This window comes from Rhipicephalus sanguineus, chromosome 2 (assembly GCF_013339695.2).
Source record: "Rhipicephalus sanguineus isolate Rsan-2018 chromosome 2, BIME_Rsan_1.4, whole genome shotgun sequence".
Taxonomy (NCBI): Eukaryota; Metazoa; Arthropoda; class Arachnida; order Ixodida; family Ixodidae; genus Rhipicephalus; species Rhipicephalus sanguineus.
Genome location: NC_051177.1, coordinates 39,062,145 through 39,083,354, shown reverse-complemented (window position 1 = coordinate 39,083,354; position 21,210 = coordinate 39,062,145). Strand labels below are relative to the sequence as shown.

Sequence of the window (21,210 nt, the reverse complement as noted above, 5' to 3'; positions counted from 1 at the left end):
CTCCTCATGATTCCCTTGAGTGGGAGACGGTGTACTTTTTTGTATTTTTTTCGATACTATTGGCTCACATGACACCACCCCGTCATAAAGGCGACGCTCATACCATCCATCCATCCATCTATGCAAGAGCACTGTGAGAGGAAAGTGTGAAAGATAAAAGGCGCGTTCGTGTAGCCTCCGTTATGTGTTTGGCTAAACGCCCGCCAGCCATCGTCGCGGACCGAAAGGTCATGGGTTCGACTCCTGTCAACGGAACTTTTTCCTATGAGTGAGTGAGTGAATAAACTTTATTAAATGTCCGGGCGAGGCGGGGGGAAGAGGGGATTAACCCCTGTCCCGTCCCACTCTCCGTCGATGATGATGGCGTCAGGTGACGGCTTGAAGCCCTTGGACCCGGGTGGCATCCTCGGCTTGCCGGACGGCCCAAAGTTGGTCGGTCAGCTTACCACTGGTGAGTGCCGCTTCCCAGCGGCAGCGACGACGACGCAGCCGATCCGCAGCAGTGACCACAGCCGCGGCGGCGGTCGGCCCCATGCCCTCGCGCGGTGGTAGCAGTTCGTCCCTGCCTAACATGCGGCGCGAAGTGAGCGGCGGCAGCGAGATTAGCTCTCCCGGCACATTCCCAAAGCATGTGCCGCAGTGTGTCTCTTTCCCCGCACGCTTTACACGCATCCGTCGGGTATAAGCTTGTATAACAGATGCGTAGCATCGCCGGGCTGGGGTAAGTGTCTGTTTGTAGTAATGTCCAAGTTGCGGCCTGTCTTTTGTTTAATTTGTCATGTGGTGGAGCGTATTTGTGTCTGTTTAGTCTGTAATGTTGTGTGATGTCGCTGAATGTGGTCAGGCGATCGCCCCACGATCATTCCGGTTGCTGTTGTGTTCTTACACTCTCTGAGGTGGAGGCGGCCACAGAGTCGGCCGCGGCTCGGTGAGTGAGACCTCGAGCCACGGTGCGGGCCGCCTGGTTTCCTGCAAGCGGGACGCTGGTGTGAGCCGGGGTCGACAGGAGGAAGACCGTCGCATTTTCGGTTTTGAAATGCGAGGACGGTGACCTCGAGGCCATCGCTCCTCGAAGGTCGCCGCCGTCCCTGCTGCCATAGCGAGTTATTTGCCATTTGATGGTGTTCATTTTGCTGACGTATTTCCGTGACGGAAATACGTCATGAAAATCTTGGTGGACCCCGGCATAAAACACTTTCGTGTTAAAAAACGCAGGTGTGGGAAGGGAACTCTGGTCTTCGTAATTCGCGTACGGTGCTGTACCATTGAGATTCCGCTGCATGCATTACGTACTTACTTACGTACATGCGTACATTATATATGACTTGCAGCACAGACGCGCCTGGACTCACGAGCTCAAAGCATCCACTTGGCTTCCACTAGCGTTTATTTGCGTAACTAAACGTTGTTGTCTCACTTGGCGATGATTCCAAATAAGAAAATATTATTTAATTTTGAAAAGGAGGACAAGCCATGCGCAATGTCTGGGCTCGTGAGGCCAGACGCCCCGTGTTGTAAGTCACGTTGAGTTCGACTGTACATACATACATACATACATACATACATACATACATACATACATACATACATACATACATACATACATACATACATACATACATACATACATACATACATACATACATACATACATACATACATACATATTATTAAATGCCCAGGATTAAACACACACTTGCCTTCGGATTTCGTCCACCTGACACGAGGAACAGGAAAACCATCGGCCTGGCAGTCAATGATCGCCGTCCCACCGCGAACGACCATGGTGTCGGACGGCTCGATGCGCCACATCGGTGGCACTGTACGCGCAGTAAAAACACGATGGAAGCAAATTTTACAGCGTCGCGCAAGAACGCGTAATATTTCTCGGACGCACTTCAAGTTAAAGGAAAGAAATACAAAATATAAAAATATACTATGCAAACAAGCTTTTAGAATTATGCTTCGTTTGGCTATCAATTAAATTATTTGAGGAAAATCTGCTAAGTCACGACCTTGATTTAGCAAATTATAACAGCGGACTAACGTAAACATCACGGTCTGGGTACGGGCTAGTTGGTATTCCATTTTAAATTGTGATAACAGCGTAAACATTGTAACATCACGCCCTGGGGATTTGAACAAATAAATAACACAAGACATGGAGTGAGAAAATTTCTGTCGTGTTAAGCGTACTGAACACACGTAAAGAAATTTTAAACATCCAATAGCATTTCAAGAATTAATATGTTTTTCTAATAATCATACCTGACTTCATGTATTTCTGAAGGCGCTAAAACTTCCTGCTTTTGTTATTCCTCAATTTCTTCTGTTAGGCCTTCAAAAGCCGCTGGCAAATAAATGTACAATGTTACATTACAGAGGCCTTTCGTTCTCTGATAAGCAGTCAACATTGCATATATGTACTCGAAACGTACGTGCTGAATCAGAAGCAGGCCAATTTTGCAGGGTCAGAAAATGAACAGCGCTTCATTGTGATCGGAAACTTTCTTAAATGAACCCATCACCAGGTACCATTGCATATTTCGTTTACGCTTTAGATGTTGGGCGGTAAGGTCGAGGAAGGATTTCTCTGAAAGAATTTTTCAGATCTTTTTATTATTGCACAAGTAAGAAGAAATTAAACTGTATGTTTACCATGCCTCCAGAAGACGACCTTCACCGCCAAAGAAAACGCTCTCTCCTTTTGCTTCGGCTAGAGTCTGCATTCTTTTTTTTTAATTTTGCTTTCTAATTTGCTTTGCCGAGCAAATGAGAGAGACCAGAGACCAGAGGCAGTGCGGGCTCGTCGTTGAATGAAGAACCGAATTCGCGGGCCGTGGCCACTGACGTTACGAAGAGCGCCTATTACGCAAACGTGGGCCTATTAAGTAGGCACTCTTTCTATCCAAGTCCGTCTCTCTCGGAGGGGAGAGCGCGCAGCCTTCCGTTTTAGATTTCAGCATTTCCGCACCGCAAAGGAGTGTCTCTACCTTGAGGAAAAGGTTGCCACCGACTAGAGTTATTTATGCTAGCTTCAGGTAGCAGATTTGAGCGTAGGTCTGGCTATTCCCCAGCTATTCGACGAAGCCGCACTCCGTTTTTGCAGGCGACATACCTAGCGTGTCGCCGACCGCCGGTGATCTTTAATGGCAATAACTAGTGATAATGCAGTTCACTACAAAGGCAGCGTCGGGAAATACAAAAATTGGCCTGAGCATAAGCTTCTCCGCAGTGCATGGTTGCTAGCGGCGTTTGAAAAAAAAAAAAAACAAACAGGAGCGCAACTCTGCTGCATAAAGGTAGGATACAAAGGCGCAGCCAGGGCCGAAACTTTTGAATTTTTCATGCGTGTATATACACGCACACATGCAAACGTACGCACGAACCGACAAAGTATGTACCAACACCGCAAAAAATTTCTGGCTACGCTACCGGTAGCACTTACAGTAACTTTCCCACCGTCTGACCTACGCCCCGCGCTCGATAGTTTACAATATACTTAAACCTGGTGAGGGGAACGTTAGAGAGTATGGAAGGAAAACATTAAAGAAGGTGCATCGCAAGCCATACCGTGAATTACCATTGTGGAGGTGACCGTGACCACGCCCGCCTCGTTGCGGGCTTCACAGCTGTAATTTCCTCGGTGTTCAGGTAGTAGCTTTTCGAAGATTAGAGTCGACGAGAATTCCGTCACGTTCAGCACGCTCACGGAGGCCAGGCCAGCAGTGGAGACGGGAACGCCGTCCTTGTACCAGGTGATGTGGACTGGAGCGTCGCCTTTGGACACCGTGCAAAGAACGTTGTACCTCTGGCCCTGATGCAGGGACTCCGGGAATGAGAAGGGTACTATGGCCGGTCGAACTAGAAGAGAGACCAGAGACCAGAGACAGGGATCATGGGTTGTTTGGATTGGTAGATCATGATAATACCGGGATTGTACGTTCCGAAACCACAATCTACTCATGAGGTACACGGTGGCGAGTAAACTCGTATTCCTTAACGTGCACAGTGATCCAAATACACGAGCGCTCTTGCAGTTCTGCCACATAAAAACGCCACCACCACAAGTTACCGTGACGGCTATTGTTTGGAAGTATGGAGTCAGAACTTCTAAGACATACATTTATGCTTCTGTGGTGTCGACGTAGTTATACGTTTGGTTCTTTAATAGTATTCCTGCAACATTTAAGGACTTATCAATCGTGTGACAGTCCGTGAAAGGTTGCGTCACGTCTTTTGGTTTTCTACCCGTTTTTGGCATTGTTGCCTTTTCGTTTCATTACGTTTTTACACAAAGCAAGGTAACCAATCGGTACATGCCCTGACTAATCTCCCTGACCTTTTGTTTTCCTCCTTCATTGATACCTACTTGACCTCACCACTGTTTCTTTCACGAAGAAACAACACGAGCGATGATGCTACTCACTCACTCACTCACTCACTCACTCACTCACTCACTCACTCACTCACTCACTCACTCACTCACTCACTCACTCACTCACTCACTCACTCACTCACTCACTCACTCACTCACTCACTCACTCACTCACTCACTCACTCACTCACTCACTCACTCACTCACTCACTCACTCACTCACACGCACACACTCTCACTCACTCACTCACTCACTCACTCACTCACTCACTCACTCACTCACTCACTCACTCACTCACTCACTCACTCACTCACTCACTCACTCACTCACTCACTCACTCACAAACGCACAGTCATCCTTAGTGTATTCACCACAAACATTCGTAGCGCATGTATTGTCTATCATAGCAGCTGCGTTTCTCATAGCATCGTGCTCCGCACTAACCACAACAGCGAAAGGCCCGCAAGACTGCCTCCGGACAAACGAACCCAGTTGTTCGCTGGTGTCTTGCTTGCGCCAGACAAACAAGGGAACAATCCAAGCGCACCACCACCCGAAAACAACGAGAAGAAACGGCCCCGCTGGAAAGCTCGGCGGAGCAACGTGACTAATGGCGGTGTGATGACGTGCGAGCAAGGCCTGGGCATCTTGTGATTCGGGGTAACGTATAGCTGCTCGCAATACGGTCGTTTTTCAGGGTGCAGATCGGGCACGAAGCACACGCGGCGAGCAATGAATGCGCGTTCCACACACTGCCAGTACCAGTTGATACGACAACATTCTTCATCCACGTTGAACGCACACGGGATACAAAAACTGGCGAGTTTTCTCTCATGCAGATGAGCCTACTTGCGTCGGACAGGAAAGCAGCTCTTTCCTGTCATTTACAACAAAAAATTCAAAATGCTTTCGCATTGTCTGTCCTAAGCCGAGCACGACGAAGGGGCAGAAGTGAGAGAAGCGAATGAATATTAAATAAATAAATAAATAAATAAATAAATAAATAAATAAATAAATAAATAAATAAATAAATGGACGTGACGCAGGAAACTAGAGAGAGAGAGAGAGACCAAGTGGAAAGACAGGGAGGTTAACCAAGCTTTGGTTCGGTCGGGTACCCTGCACGTGGTGTGGGGGAAAGGGGGGAATAATAGAAAGAATAGAGCAGAAAGAACAAGAGCAAGAAAAAGAAGAAATGAACTGTAGCGAAGCAATCGAACTTGGTAATGGGTCGTCCTCTCGAACACCTCCTAGTGGGTCGCCCTCTTCGGCTCTTTTCGAAGAGAACGCAACTCGCGCTGAGAGTCGGCCCCACCTTGACTGTCGCTGTTGAGTATCGTCGCCGCTAATAAACCTCTTTATAATTTGGTGGAGAGTGCTGAGCCTTCACAACAACTTCGGCCCTCATTCGATGCCCCTGGCTCTTCGATCCCGTACCCTGCCGCCTACCATGTCTCAAGACGCCTCCCAGTAAACGACCCCGCCCGCACCGACATGTCCCGGTGTCCCTCGTATTCGCGACCCTCCAGTCTTCACTGGCGCCGATGGTACCGACGTGGAGGACTGGCTCGCCATTTACGAGCGCGTCATTGTCCCCAATAAATGGGACGAGGCCGGAAAATTGACCAACCTGGTTTTCTACGTCGCGGGTGTGGCGGGCCTGTGGTACAACAACCACGCATCCGATTTTACGACGTGGTCCGACTTCAAGACAGCCATTATCAACGTGTTCGGCCGACCTGCCGTTCGTAAGCTCCAGGCCGAACAGCGCTTACGTGAACGCGCTCAGCAGGCCGGTGAATCATTCACCAGTTACATTGAAGACGTCCTCGACTTCTGTAAGAAAGCAGACGCCACCGTGTCCGATTCTGACAAGATCAGGCACATCATGAAAGGCATCGACGACGACGCCTTCACCATGCTGCTCGCCAAGAACCCCAGCACAGTGGCAGAGGTCATAACGCTCTGCCAAAGCTATGAGGAGCTGCGCCGGCAGCGATCGATGACCCGTCGCTCTCCATCACGCGACGCCGAGCTTGCTGGCTTGTCGACCATACCCGACCACTCCGCGTTGCTCGCAGAGATCAAGACCTTCGTGCGCGAGGAAATCGCGCGCCAGTTCTCTCTGCTGGACTTTGCTCGCCCTCGGTACGCTCAACAGCCGTCGACCACCCTTCTGCCTCCCCTCCGTCGAGCAATTGAGCAGGAAATCACGGAGGTCATGCCGGAGTACCACCAGCACCATCCGGCTCCTGCACCTTCGAGTTACGCCCAAGTTTTCGCAAGACCGCCCCCATCAATCGCTACGGCTGCCCCACACATTTACGCCGAAGCCTCCACTCGACCTCACTCTTTCGAAGCTGATGTACCGGTAGCCTACGCCGACGTCACGCACAGGCCACGACTGCAGCCCACCATGCAGTCCTATCAGTTGCCGCCCCGTCAATTCCGTCCTGCACCATGGGCGGGCCCTGCCCCAGCGAACCGATGGCGCACACCTGACAACCGCCCCATATGCTTCGCATGCGGTTACGCCGGCCACGTGGCGCGCTATTGCAATCGCGTGCAGCCGCCTAGAGACGTGTCGCCTGCCACCATCCAGTCGAACCGGCCGTATTACGACCCACCTACGCCTCCGTCGCGTCACCGCCGTCTCGCCCAGCTGCATCTACCCGCCGTTCACCGTCACCACGACGCCGCTCGCTGTCACCGATGCGGCCACGTTCGGTCTCACGCGACCAGGAAAACTAGTCGTCGCAGTCCACGAGGCAAGGGCTGCGACGCTATCGAACTGCGAAAGCCCTCAGCGAAGACCATCGAACGTGATAGACGTTTTTGTGGACGGTGTTCGCGCATCTGCCTTTATCGATACTGGAGCCGCCGTATCTGTTATGGACGCTAAACTAAGCCGCCTGCTACGAAAAGTGACGAAGCCGCTTTCCGGGCTCTCCCTCCGTACAGCCAACACCTAAAGTATTCACCCGACGGCGGTATGCACAGCCCGTGTCATCATTCAGGACGCTCGGTACGCCGTCGAATTCATCATAATTTCTTCATGCTCTCACGACGTCATCCTGGGATGGGATTTTCTCGCCCGCCACGACGCCGTCATTCATTGCGCACTAGCCGAATTAGAGCTCTCACCATTCTCACATTTGACGCTGGCAGACAGTTCATCGGCTACGACCAAGGTATTCGTCAAAGACGACATCACAGTTCCTGCGAATTCGTCAACGGCTGTGTCAGTCTATTGCACCAATCTCTGCGACGCCGTTGCACTTCTTTCTCAATGTGACCGCGTTTTCACTAGGAAAGGCTTGCTGGTGCCATTTGCGACCGTGGAAATCACTCAGGGCGACACGGATATTTTTGTGACCATCCCATCCCCGTTCATGGTTACGTTGGTGCGAGGGGAATGTCTCGGCAGAGCGGAACCCCTCGAAGACGCACAACTTATGGACGCACCGGGTGACACGCACTACGCCAGTTCCCGTACGCTCAGTGCTGTATCCACATCTGATTCGTCATCCGCTGATGTATTTCGTTCCTCAATTGCTGACAACCTTACGTCGGTCGAGCGTTCCCAGCTTCTACGCCTGTTGGAAGAATTTCGTTCTTCGTTCGATGTCGCGCAAACTCCTCTCGGCCGCACGTCTGCTGTCACCCATTGCATCGACACTGGCGCTCAACCACCACTGCGGCAACGTCCATATCGCGTATCTCCAGCAGAGCGTCGTGTAATTAACGAGCAAGTCGACGACATGCTTCGCCGCGACGTTATTCGACCCTCAAACAGTCCGTGGGCGTCTCCTGTCGTTCTTGTTGCGAAGAAGGACGGCGCTGTGCGGTTCTGTGTGGACTACCGACGACTAAATAAGATCACCCGTAAGGACGTTTATCCCATACCTCGCATAGACGACGCCATTGACAGCCTGCAAGGAGCAGAATTCTTTCCATCGCTTGATTTGCGCTCAGGGTACTGGCAAGTCCCCATGGCTGATGACGCTCGACCGAAGACAGCCTTTGTCACGCCGGATGGCTTGTACGAATTCAACGTCATGCCGTTTGGGCTGTGTAATGCGCCCGCGACCTTTGAGCGCATGATGGATACCGTTCTGCGCAACTTGAAATGGCACACGTGCCTGTGTTACCTCGACGACGTGGTAGTTTTCGCCCCGGACTTCTCCACGCATCTTCAACGCCTACGGGATGTGTTGACGCGTTTGAGCGACGCCGGGCTACAACTGAATCTAAAGAAGTGCCGATTTGCAGCACGGCAGCTGACAATACTGGGCTACGTCGTGTCCAAGGACGGAATTCTCCCCCATCCAGCCAAGCTTCCGGCCGTGTCAGAGTTCCCCAAACCTACATCGGTCAAAGAACTGCGCAGTTTCGTAGGACTATGCTCCTACTTTCGGCGCTTCATCCGCAACTTCGCGACTATTATATCGCCGCTGACGAAGCTCCTTGGCAGCAGCGGGCCCCTCAATTCGTGGTCGTCAGAGTGCGATGACGCTTTCGCAAAGCTCCGCAGTTTGTTGACGTCTTCTCCGATACTACGCCACTACGACCCTACGGCCCCTACAGAAGTACACACGGACGCCAGCAGTGTTGGCCTCGGCGCTGTCCTTGCGCAGCGCAAACCTGGGTTCCCGGAATACGTCGTGGTATATGCAAGTCGTACGCTTACTAAAGCTGAGACCAACTATACCGTTACGGAGAAAGAATGCCTGGCAATCATTTGGGCCCTTACGAAGTTCCGACCTTATTTGTATGGTCGCCCATTTGATGTCGTCACCGACCATCGTGCACTATGCTGGTTGTCGTCCTTGAAGGATCCCTCAGGCCGTCTCGCCCGGTGGGCACTTCGCCTGCAAGACTACGACATCCGTGTGCTGTACCGCAACGGACGCCAGCATGCTGACGCCGACGCCCTGTCCCGCTCTCCCTTGCCTGACGACAATGCCCACAGCTCAGTGTCTCACCTAGCTATAGCTTCAATCGACGTTCACACCATCGCTACCGAACAGCGCAAGGATCAATGGATTGCCTCACTGATAGACTTGCTGACCGATCCATCGGCCACACCATCCTCTCGCGCATTGCGTCGTCAAGCCCACCATTTCGCCGTTCGCGACGACCTCCTCCACCGACGCAATTACGACGGCGACGGTCGCCAGTGGCTACTAGTAATACCCCGCAGTCTGCGTTCTCACATATGCGAGTCGTTCCACTCTGATCCGCAGTGTGCACACTCTGGGGTATCGAAAACCTACCACCGCATTCGCCAACGGTACTTTTGGCGAGGAATGTACCGCTACGTGCAGAAGTTTGTTCGCTCCTGCATCGATTGTCAGCGCCGCAAAACTTCAACGCACCTGTCGCCGGCAGGTCTGCAACCTCTACCTTGCCCTGACCGGCCGTTTGGGCGCGTTGGCATCGATTTGTACGGGCCACTTCCTCTGACGTCCGCTGGTAACCGCTGGGCCATCGTCGCTGTAGACTACCTCACGCGATACGCTGAAACTGCCGCCCTCCCTGAGGCTACAGCGCGCGATGTGGCCTCCTTCCTGCTCCACCGATTCATGCTGCGTCACGGTCCACCCCAGGAGCTGCTCAGTGATCGAGGCCGTGTCTTCTTGTCGGAAGTCGTCGAAGCCATTCTCAAAGAGTGCAACGTTGTTCACCGCAAAACTACTGCTTATCATCCGCAGACGAATGGCCTCACCGAACGCTTTAACCGCACGCTCGGCGACATGCTCTCGATGTACGTCGCCGCCGACCACACAAATTGGGATGCCATACTGCCCTTCGTTACGTATATACGCCTACAATACCGCCCCTCAGAGCACTACTGGTTTCTCACCCTTTTTCTTATTGTATGGCAGGCACCCGTCGCACACAATCGACACAATCCTTCCCTACAAGCCGGATAGCTCTGAATGTGCGCCTATTTCTGCCACAGCCAGACTTGCTGAGGAGTGTCGTGAGCTCTCCAAGACCTTCACTACGCATACCCAAGAGCGGCAGAAGAGCATTCGCGGTGACACCACCACTTCTACTTCTACGCCCCCGTTCCTCCCTGGAGCGCTCGTTTGGCTCTCTGTCCCTACCACTGCAACTGGCCTCTCTTCCAAACTACTGCCCAAATACGCAGGCCCCTACCGTATCGTCGAACGCACATCTCCGGTCAACTACCTGATCGAACCCATAGAACCATCTTCGGACATGCGCCGTCGAGGGCGCGACATTGTCAACGTGGAGCGCCTGAAGCCCTACCACGACCCCCTCATAGTGACAAGTTGCTAGGTCGCCAGGCGGCTCCCTTTTACAACGAAAGCTGTTATGAGATCATTTCACCGGCCGTTTTTGGCGCCGTAGTTGTCCGCCGCCGCCGCCGCCGCCGCCGCCGCCGCTGCCGCCGCCGCCGCCGCTGCCGCCGCCGCCGCCGCTGCCGCCGCCGCCGCCGGTGTCCGTAACCAGTATCGCTCGAAATAAGAAAAAAAACGAAATAAGAAAAAAATTCCAGGATGGAACGAGGTTCGAACCTGGGTCCTCTGCGTGGGAGCGCAGTATTCAACCTCTGAGCCATGCCGGTGCTTGAAGGTGCTTTGCAAAAATGTCCTATACAGGCCTCATGTCGGGAAGGAACCGCATTAGCATATGCAATATAGCGTGGTAGAACAGTAAAATAAGCACCAAGCGTCGCACAACGCGAATTATGTAACCAGGCGTCACACAATGCGAATTGCGCAACGAGTACGTTGTTGAATGCTTCCAACCCATTACAAAGGGCTCTGCCATAATTCTTCGTCGTCATCAGGCACAGCATCAACAAAGTGCGCATAATGCCTTACATGCGTTTAGCAGGTACCACGGCTCTCCGTAAAATGACGAACATGGCACAGTGCCTGCTGCCCTACTTCTCAAAAATTGCAATGATGTTACAATGATGTAACATTACATCATTACATCATTACATCCCTCAGTTACAATGATGTATAGCGTAGTGGGTTCCTCGCAAGTGCACTTTTATTAGTTGCCAAGGAAGCCCATAAGCGCATGATCCATTTCCTCGGGTTGGTTGGTTGGTTGGTGAAAAACTTTATTTGGGTCCTGGAAGGCGCGCGTCAGCGCGCAGCGGGCGACTCCTACGTCGGGGTCTCAGTAAAATTACAATGATTTATAGCGTAGTGGGTTCCTCGCAAGTGCACTTGTATTGGTTGCCAAGTAAGCCCATAAGCGTATGATCCATTTCTTCGGGGTGTCAGTAAAGTTCTTCGACCCCCCCCCCCCCGTATCTCTCCCACGTCAGCGTATGTTATACAGCATGACGGGAGAGGGAAATAGCGACCGGGCGTCACCCAATGCAAATTACATAACTGGTCGGCCGTTTAAAGCTTCCAACCCATTACAAAGGGCTGAGCCATAATTCTTCATCGTCATCAGTCGTCGCGTCAACAAAGTGCACATAATGCCTTACAGACGTATAGCTGGTGCCTCGCTTCTCCGCAGAATGACGAATAATGGCTTAGTAGGTGCTTCCCAACTTCACAAAAATTGTGATTTATGGCGTAGTGGGTACGTTTCTAGTGTACTTGTAGCCCCAAGAGAGCTTACAACAGCCTCTAGAAACGCCACTCTCAGCTTTCGCTGTGACTGTGCTGCGGTTTCAGCGCAGGCCTGGCGTTTTTTTGTACCCGGGCTAATTGTAGCGAAGCAATCGAACTTGGTAATGGGTCGTCCTCTCGAACACCTCCTAGTGGGTCGCCCTCTTCGGCTCTTTTCGAAGAGAACGCAACTCGCGCTGAGAGTCGGCCCCGCCTTGACTGTCGCTGTTGAGTATCGTCGCCGCTAATTAACCTCTTTATAGAACAGTTAGCCTGAACCAGTGCTGCGGAATGGGCGCCCCCATTCCATTCCATTTCCATTCCGGGGAATTAGAACTTGCCGCGATTGCATTCTTTTCAATTCCTCGGAATGAAAGAACTTAACCCATTCACACTCCGGGAATGGCCGCGCAGTTCAATTTCATTCCTTTAATTCTTCAGCGTAGGAAAAGCATCTTGATAGTTTTCTCGAGTTAAGAATGAACGCCCCACAAGGTGATGTCATCAGATGTATTAAGAACCGCAAAAAGCATGCAGAACACGTTACCAAGGTCGAGGGATAGTAGCTTGGTGACATACCTCGTGCAGTACAACCACCCTACTAATTCCCACAGGGGCAGTTCTCCCGCTACCTATAGTATTTGCATGGTCAGCATGTTTGAACGTATGGTGATGTTTTAATATTGTTTAAGTTGAAATGTGTTAATGCTAAAATCACGACATAGCGTATTTTTGTGCTGACAAAAGTAGTACTCAAGAAAACTAATCAGTTTTGCTACGCGTCTGGAGCAGTCGTGAATATGGAGAAAACTAAGATTTGGTTAATGGGGAACAAAACCATCCAGATCTGCTGATATTAGTTGGAACAGTGCACCGCTAGGACACCTTGTGCATTTGCATCTTGTGCCTTTGCAACTTAGAGAAGCGCTTTTTCGAATATGCGTCCGAGTCGCCGACGGCGACTGAAGCAAAAAAACAAAGAAGTGTAGGGTGGGGATACAGCAGGCGGCTGGGGCCCCGGCGTGGGAAAAAAAAAAATTGGGGGACCCTTAAGCTTAGCCTTTAAGAGTTGAACGCGATAGCGAAATCCGGCCCCCAGTGCGCACTTCAACCATTAAGTGCATACTTATTAATGTGTGTTGTTACACACACACACGCACACACACACGCGCGCGCGCTATGTATCTATAGCAATGGTACAGGCACTGGTACAGGTTTTCGATCTAAAGCACTTCCCTCTGCTAGAGTCGAGACATATTTCTCACAGTGCTTCACAGATGGCAGCACATTATCTAATGTTTGCTGTTTGCTTGATAAACACCTCCTCTAGAAAGGAGCATGGCCTCCGAGATGGCGGGGACGCCGCGCACCCGCCATCTCGGTGGCCATATAAAGGAGACGTTGGCTTGATATCTTTCCTGCTAGATGGACATAGTTGTCCATTTTTGGAGCTTTTTGAAAGTTCGTGTGTTTTTAGCGGCGATGGCTGCACTATCCCGGCTTTTTTCGAAACAGCGTCCCGCAAAAAATGTAGTTTGACGGCCTCGCCAATGCGCCTAGAAATCGCCGAATAGGCTCATTTTGTCGTGACACATGCCGAACAAAATGCGTTAAGGAGACTCCTTCCACTACATGGCATTTATGTATTGTTTTTTCCCGAAGCAGTTGCAAGTAACATTGTGGCCTTGTGGTAGGACAACTGCTTGGTACGCAATGGGCCCGGGTTCGATCCTCAATGGGACCGAAGATTTTTATTGTTTATTTTATTTGCATCTTTCTCGATTTTTCGCTCACGGACGATCTTTCGCTCACAAGCGTCGGTAGCGACACCGTCGCCGATACCGGAATTTCTGCGACACGAGCTCGCTATCGCGTTAAAATCACAAGGCGTAAGGGGGTGGGGGGTCTGCCGCTGCCGTAGTTCCACACGACGGATACCAACGGCATAGATCCTCGGTTACGCGAAGAATAGAGACAAACTTCGGAGCAACACAATTAAGGACAGAAAATATCGTAGGCGCGTTGCTTATAAATGGACCGTGCTTGTAATCAGCCAAGCCATTTTAAAAATACCGCTTTATTGTTAAATTCGAGGTTCTGACTTATTAATGTCTGAAATTTAAAAACAGCACGTACACGAGAACATGCTCTATTTTCGGAAAAATAATATTAATATCTGGGGTTTAACGTCCCAAAACCACGATATGATTATGAGAGATGCCGTAGTGGAGGGCTCCGGAAATTGCGACCACCTGGGGTTCTTTAACGTGCACCTAAATCTAAGTACGGGCCTCAAACATTTTCGCCTCCATCGAAAATGCAGCCGCCACAGCCGGGATTCGATCCCGCAACCTTCGGGTCAGTATTCGAGTGCCATAACCACTAGACCATCGTGGCAGGGTATTTTCGGAAAAAGACGCAATTCCATTCCCATTCCGTTCCGTGCAAAAGGCCCTTAATTTCATTCCCATTCCATTCCTCCAAGCGTTATCCCCATTCAATTCCCATTCCATTCCGGGGTCGCGAAAATGTGGAATGATTCTGGAGTCATTCCAATTCCGGAGTGCCAACTCCGCAACACTGGTCTGAACACACATAACAGAAACTGTGAATTCCGGTCGTCTTCAAGTAGCACAAAACGGCTTTCGTGGCCTTGTACACGCACGAAAGCGTTCGACAAGGTCCCACGGCTCTGTTCGTTATATCATGAAGCATATATGAACAATCGGAAAAACAGTGCGTTAGTGAGTGAGTGAGTGAGTGAGTGAGTGAGTGAGTGAGTGAGTGAGTGAGTGAGTGAGTGAGTGAGTGAGTGAGTGAGTGAGTGAGTGAGTGAGTGAGTGAGTGAGTGATCGAGCAAGTGAGTGAGCGTGAGAGTGTGAGCAAGAGAGTGAGTGAGCGATCGAGTGAGTGAGTGCTTGCGTGAGCGAGTGAGTGAGTGAGCAGAGAGTAAGGGAGTGAGTGAGTGGCAAGTGAGTGAGCGAGATAGTGAGTGAATGACCGAGTAAATGAGCGAGTGAGAGAGTGAGTGGTCGAATGAGTGAGTGCGTGAGTGAGTGGGTGGGTGAGCGAGAGAGTGAGTGAGTGTTTGAGTGAGTGCGTGAGCGAGCGAGACATTGAGCGAGCGAGTGAGTGAGTGAGTGATTTCCCGGACTTTTCCACTTTAAAAGATGCAGAAACACGCGGTTCGCTTCCTGTGAAATCGTCGGACGTGTTTAAATAAAGGAGCAGCTAAGTAACGCACGAAACGAAAGGAACAGGATACGACTTACCTGATTTTTTCATATTGTAATGGTGATACGTTGCTGTGAAGAAACCTTCTACAATGTATAGATAGACTGCAATTTTCCGCCTCTATAAATAAACTTTTATGTTACGTCAATTCCGCTGGATTACATTTGCACTAAAAAGGATTTCACCTCATATCTTTTGTTTCATCACTGACTATGCCGCAGGTGCATGACTCTGGAAAAAAAAAGCGACGTTGAACAATGACAATTATCTAACGGCGATGTTCACGCCCTCTTCAATGATTCTCTTCCATTTCTGCATCCCGCACGAAAAAAAAAAGAAAAAGGTGGGCGTAGTTGTAACCGCTGAACGAGAACTTCCAATTTTTAATCCCGCTCTTCCTATCGAAGGCAAACATTCAGAGTCAGCCTATTTACAATCCTCACAGAATCTTCGTAATATCTGGCCCGAGCTTCACCAGCAGAGACCAGGAACGCGAGACAAAAATGAAAAATTGCGCGTCATTTGTAGTCAATACCGACTCCGCAAGACGGCAAAGGCTTGCCGAATGGCGAGTCTGGTGGGAGAGCGCGCACTTCGAAACATCAAAAAAGAGACAGACATATATATAAAACGACAAAAGGAAAGAATCATAACACATCCTGCTCCGAAAGTGGTAAAGCGACGTTCATTTGTGCCTCTCTACCCTTTTTTAACCCCACCCCTCCTTCCGGAAAAAAAAGAAGTGTAGGGAGAGTTGTTCTATCGCTTCGTTTTAATTTTTCCTTTAAAATTTTTTTGCCGCAGACGTGAATGACGGCGAAGTTTCCTTCCGCGAACGCGTGCCGCTACGTTAGGCGTACAAAACGGAGCGGAAACGACGGCGAGCCAGCCGCCATTCTTTGCACGGCCGCTCGCGGTGGCGCTGTCACTGTGGCTTCGGTATACGACCGAGGCCTGGCCGCGAATACACACACCGCCAAGCTCGGAACTGCGCGAGCCTGATGAATACGGTCATACCTTCGCAACGTGATGGCGGAGTGGGAAATGGAAACGGAGAAGTGCGCGATCTGCCGAAATGAAAACTAGCTGTTTCTGGTTTCACTTTCGATTCCCTTCTATACGCCACTCCTTCTTTTTATTAGAATTCTTTTACTTTACCTCACTACGAGTAACGTTTGTGAAGCCTGGTTGTATGCTTGTTATTCGGTTCTTTTCTAGGTTTCGTTGCGAAAGACCCGAATCGTACAAACATTTTCTCTTCTTTTTAAACGAGGCGAAATGAACGCCCGATGATGACGTTGCGGTTCCCTCGCCGTGCAGGTGCTGGTAAATGTGGGCTAGGGCGTTTTCGGGACAGTTTCATTTCTCTGGCAAGGGGAAGTTGAAGATCGGAGTGCCGAAAGCAAAAAATCGCACCTGGCCAGTTTGCCAGCTAGTTTTTTTTTTGTTTTGATTCTTTAGTGACCCCTTGTTCCGCTCTGGAAACGTTAAACGATGACCGTATTACCTGGATATTTACTATTGAACTTACTACAGACACGCTTTTCTCAAACACGATAAAAGTGGCATAACTTTTTCGTCGCACATTTCTATTACCTTCCTTCTCTCTCATATTTTTTTTTTAGTCACGTGGTCGTCATTGCAGCAAAACGCTTCCTTGCAGACCAGTTGGTTTATTCAGGACTGTTGACTTGCTGCACTATAAGAAAACAAAGAAAATTCAGGCCGCTCTCTGTCCTATCTTCCTTTTCTTATGCTTGCGCAGCACGTCTATAGTTCCTTTACTGTCATTTCTACTGATTTGTCCCTTTTACTCTCTGTTTTTTGCCTTTATTTCTGATGGCGTCACTGTGAACGTTGGGCAAAGCACAACTGTATCTTATTACGGAACAATGCCACTATAAAAATAAAATACTTTGCTTGTTTAATCGAGGGACCTGCAATGCTTTCCGCGCCACAAGTAATGACGCAAAGTGAACAACTTAATTAACAGTTCGCTCATACGAGAAAAGAACAAGCACGCATGGCTCAGCGCAAGCTGTCGCTAGTTGCTGGTATACATTGTGCTAAAGGACGCGTGTTTCCCACTTTGATATACGGCCGCCTCGTTTAGCCTATGAGGCTCGAATTTTTTGTCTTCCGCAGTTTTTAAACGCTTCGCCGCACGTCTCGTTTTACAAAGTTTCTACGTTTGCACGCATTATGCATTCAGGCGCCGAGGTGACCCAATTAAAACGGCGCCGCCTGTTTCGTTGTCACCTCGGAGAAGAGCGAACGCCGATGTAATTAGTGATGGCAGCAAAGCCAGAGGTCAGCCGCGGTGCCAGCATTGCATACGTGCTCTGAAGGAGTACAAGCATAGAGTGATGGGGGTGAGGTGACGGGGTGGGAACGGGTCGCTGAAGGCATCGAGGCACGCCCGCATAAGTTTCTCGGCCGTACACCCCTACAAAAATAAATATATAAAAAAGGCGCACCCAAACTCCATCGCAAAGCCCATGTCCCGCGGGGTATACTGGGGTGAGCCGCGCCGCGCGCTCCTGTAGAAGGCCGAGCCCGTGGCTTGAGCACTCGGCTATTGTTTCTTTCTTAATTCTCTTAATTCTCCCGTTCCGGAGGTGAAGCGCGCACGGCGTGTGAATATTGCATGTTGCGCACTCGATCTACCGCTCTACATACGGGCCACCAAAAGGCGCGTGCATATAGCGGTGGCGAAAGGGAAGGCTTGTGCGTGGGATTTGTATGTATACTGCAGCCACTGCCGCCACCAACCACACCACGCCGTTGGCCCACACATATGCCCGGTCCTTCCTTTGGTTGCGCAGCAGGCGCCGTAATGGCAGCGCCATCTTTCTTTTTTTCTCCTTCAGAACGGTGGTACCGGCGTCCGTGCGCTGTTTAGCAATCGGCCCCGGGTCGAAGAGGAAGTGAGGCGAGGGAATAGAGCTTTTGGGGAGATAGCGTAGCGGAAGAAAGGGTGAAAAGGAAGCAAGGGGAGGAGGGGTGTCATTTACCCTAATCGATGACTTATCTGAGCGGCTGATCGCCGCTACCGCTGCCGCCGGAGGCGGTGTTGGCTTGCGAGCAGTAATGAACGCACGGGAATAGCGGCGTTCTCGTGCTGCCTCCGTCGCCAAGTTTTCCGAGTCTCGCAACTGGGGGAGAAGAAGGGAACGCGGGGATTCCGGGGGAGTTGAACCGGGCATGGCGCAACCTCCTTCCGGACCCGACTCGGGAGACCCTGTCTGTCTGTGCGCCTGCGTGGATACACGGGACTCGCTTTCCCGGTGGGTGCTGAGATCGGAAATGAATGGGGCAGGCCCCGAACGGCACGAAACAGCGCAGATCGTGCGGATATATAGCTGGCAATGCAGCGGCCTGGTTAATTGGGTCTGTGGCCCGCGCGCGTTAACCTTTCCATGCGTTTTCCCCCGCACACCCTGTTTCTGAAAGGGATCAGACTCGCGGCCTCTTCGCGAAATGATATGCCTGTCTGTATACGTTTGCAGCAAGGCGCTCGTGCGCCGCACTTTGCGTCAGCGGATTGCGGGTCTGACGGGTGAATGAACGCCATCCTGAGCGTGTGTGTGTGAGCCGACGTTGCCAGAGTCGACGAGTCTCCGAGCTAACGAAATACACGTTAATTGTGCGGGACAAATTACGTAAATATAGATGAAAAATACGCTGGAATAGATAAGACGAACTATAGTGTAAATTCCTAAGCAGATTCATGTTTTCGTACGCAGAGAAGAAAAGCTTGTTTCTGCTACTCGCCTTCGTTAAGTTGCTTAGAGAAGTGGGCGCTTCATTAATAATGAAGATTATTGTTTTTGGCAAGGTTTAATAATAGGACGAGCAATGTAATTTGATTACGCTAAGTGCTCTTGGTTCTCTCTACTAGGGTTAAATGAAAGATAATCCAGGAAAACACGTGAATATTTACCATCTTGCTTGATGAAGCGCGAGCAAATAACGTGAAAAAAAAGCGTACGTCCGATCAGAGGCAGAGGAAAATGACCATGGTAAACGGTACCTGGGGCAAGCAAACTGCTTAATTTCTTGAGTGGTTTCCTGGGGACTGAGCTTACCTGGTGCGGCCTAGGAAAGGAAGGGGAGTGGGGGGGGGGGGGGGAGGGGGGCAGGAGGCCGTGGCGAGTAAGAGCTGCTTACCTAGCACTTTGATGTAAACGGTGTTGTGCGCCGTCAGGCCGTCCTTGTTGCGAGCTGTGCACGAGTAGAGGCCTTCGTCCGTCGCCCGCTCAACGTCTTGCACGACTAGCGTCCCGTTAGTGAATGTTTTTTGGCGGTGGTTGTACGGCAGCCGGAGGCCCTCTGCAAGATACGAAACAAGTCGACTTTGTAAATGTTGCATTTGTACTACGAAAGAGGTAGACGGACAGAAAGAGCGTGCACGGAGAGGAAATGCTGAAATTTCAATCTCACGTGCGCCCAGTTTGCTACCCTACACTAGAAGCATCTCTTCTTGTCAAAATCGGGAAAATGCTTGTGGACAAGCAGTTTATCACAGCCTAAGAGAAGTAGATTTTTTCTATTCAACCGAATCGTCCTCTAGAAGCACAGTTTAGTCTAGTTGATCCTCACTTAGAGCAAACGAGAGAGAGAAATTTTATTTGGCTCACTGTAAATGTTAGACTGGTTGATTGCCTAGCTCGATGGCACTCTTAGTGCTACATGAGACTAAGACAGCTAGAAAAGGAACACGAAGCGACCGCCCGTGTGATTGCTCTTGTTTTATATCGCCGTTCTTGTCTTAGCGGCAAATAAGACATGCCAGTTGACCAGTTCAACTCGTATCCCGTGAGGCTGTCTACCACATAAAATAATTGGCGACATTTGGCGTTGCTCGCTGAACCATATACCATGTCAGGACTGGGGGAAGCGCGCGGGAGTTCCTCCTAGGAAGGGACGTCCGCGCGCATCTACAGTTTAACCATGACTATACTTAATTACTCAAAGACACAGTCACCGAAGTTCAAAATAAGTTTACTCACCAACGTTAAGCGTAGTTACGTCCTAACCAGGTGTGTAGGAGTTTATTCACGGTTAGAATTCAGGCACCGTGCTACTATCGTAAACGTGGACTTCCAACTTCTAACTAAATATCGCATATAAAGAAGCCAATTTTTTGTATCGATGTCCTCGTTGAAAGAAGAACCTACGGCATGAAAAACGAAAGCAGAAAAGCAGCAAAAAAATTATATCAAGTCCGCAGAGAGATCACCCAAGGTTCGCGTGCGTGAAGGCAATTCTTACGGCCAGTGTATACCCTCGCGTGAGAAGCATCCACTTTATAACAGCGGACAAATTAAGGAACGTATAACATTCAGCATTTTAGCAGAAAGCTAATAAAGGAGCGTAATGGAAGGAGAGGGTGCAAATATGAGAAGAAGAGAGAGAGAATGGAAAGAAGGCAACAAAAGTTCGCGGCGCAGCGGTGGGGCTGCGCGCTCTTGAAAAGCCTGCGAGCCGCAAGATAACGCTCACTAGGCGCGTCCTTGCTTCTTTTTGCCGCCCGAACGTACAGCTCGCTCGTCACCTGGAAGTGGGTGATACAGTGCACCTCGGGCGTTGCGGGCGCAGACCGAAAGAGGAGTGGAGGGCGCTGCAGACGCGACCTAATAAACCAAGTAATAAACGTATTAAGAAGAAAGTAGCTGAATGAAAGGCAGCAAGGCCATTAACTTCGAACGATATTGTCTGGAAAAGTTGGGGGGAGTCGCCTGGCAGTGATATTTGAGCACAAAAGGAAGCGAATAGAGGGAGAGAGAGAAAAACAGGACGACACGATGTTGATGCACTTAACGCCGCCCCTGTTTGCGCTTGGAAAGTCCGAACAAGTTTCACCTGAATGTACAAAACGGGACGCAGGAAACGAAAGAAAGAAATCGATGAAGAAATGCTTGTGTACAACGAATGCGCGGCAAAACCATTTGCGCTGAGCTAGGAGCCGATCACGATGGCTTTTG

The 21,210-nt window shown here is 50.3% G+C and overlaps 1 protein-coding gene across 1 annotated transcript in view; it reads right to left on the bottom strand.

Moving 5' to 3' along the window:
• Window positions 1-21,210, bottom strand: part of LOC119381547 (Down syndrome cell adhesion molecule-like protein Dscam2) — a 381,434-nt gene that overhangs the window by 29,291 nt on the left and 330,933 nt on the right. Inside the window, 3 exon segments of the mRNA XM_049412821.1 lie at window positions 1,701-1,820; window positions 3,574-3,864; window positions 19,394-19,555. Of these exon segments, the coding sequence (XP_049268778.1) occupies window positions 1,701-1,820; window positions 3,574-3,864; window positions 19,394-19,555 (573 nt within the window).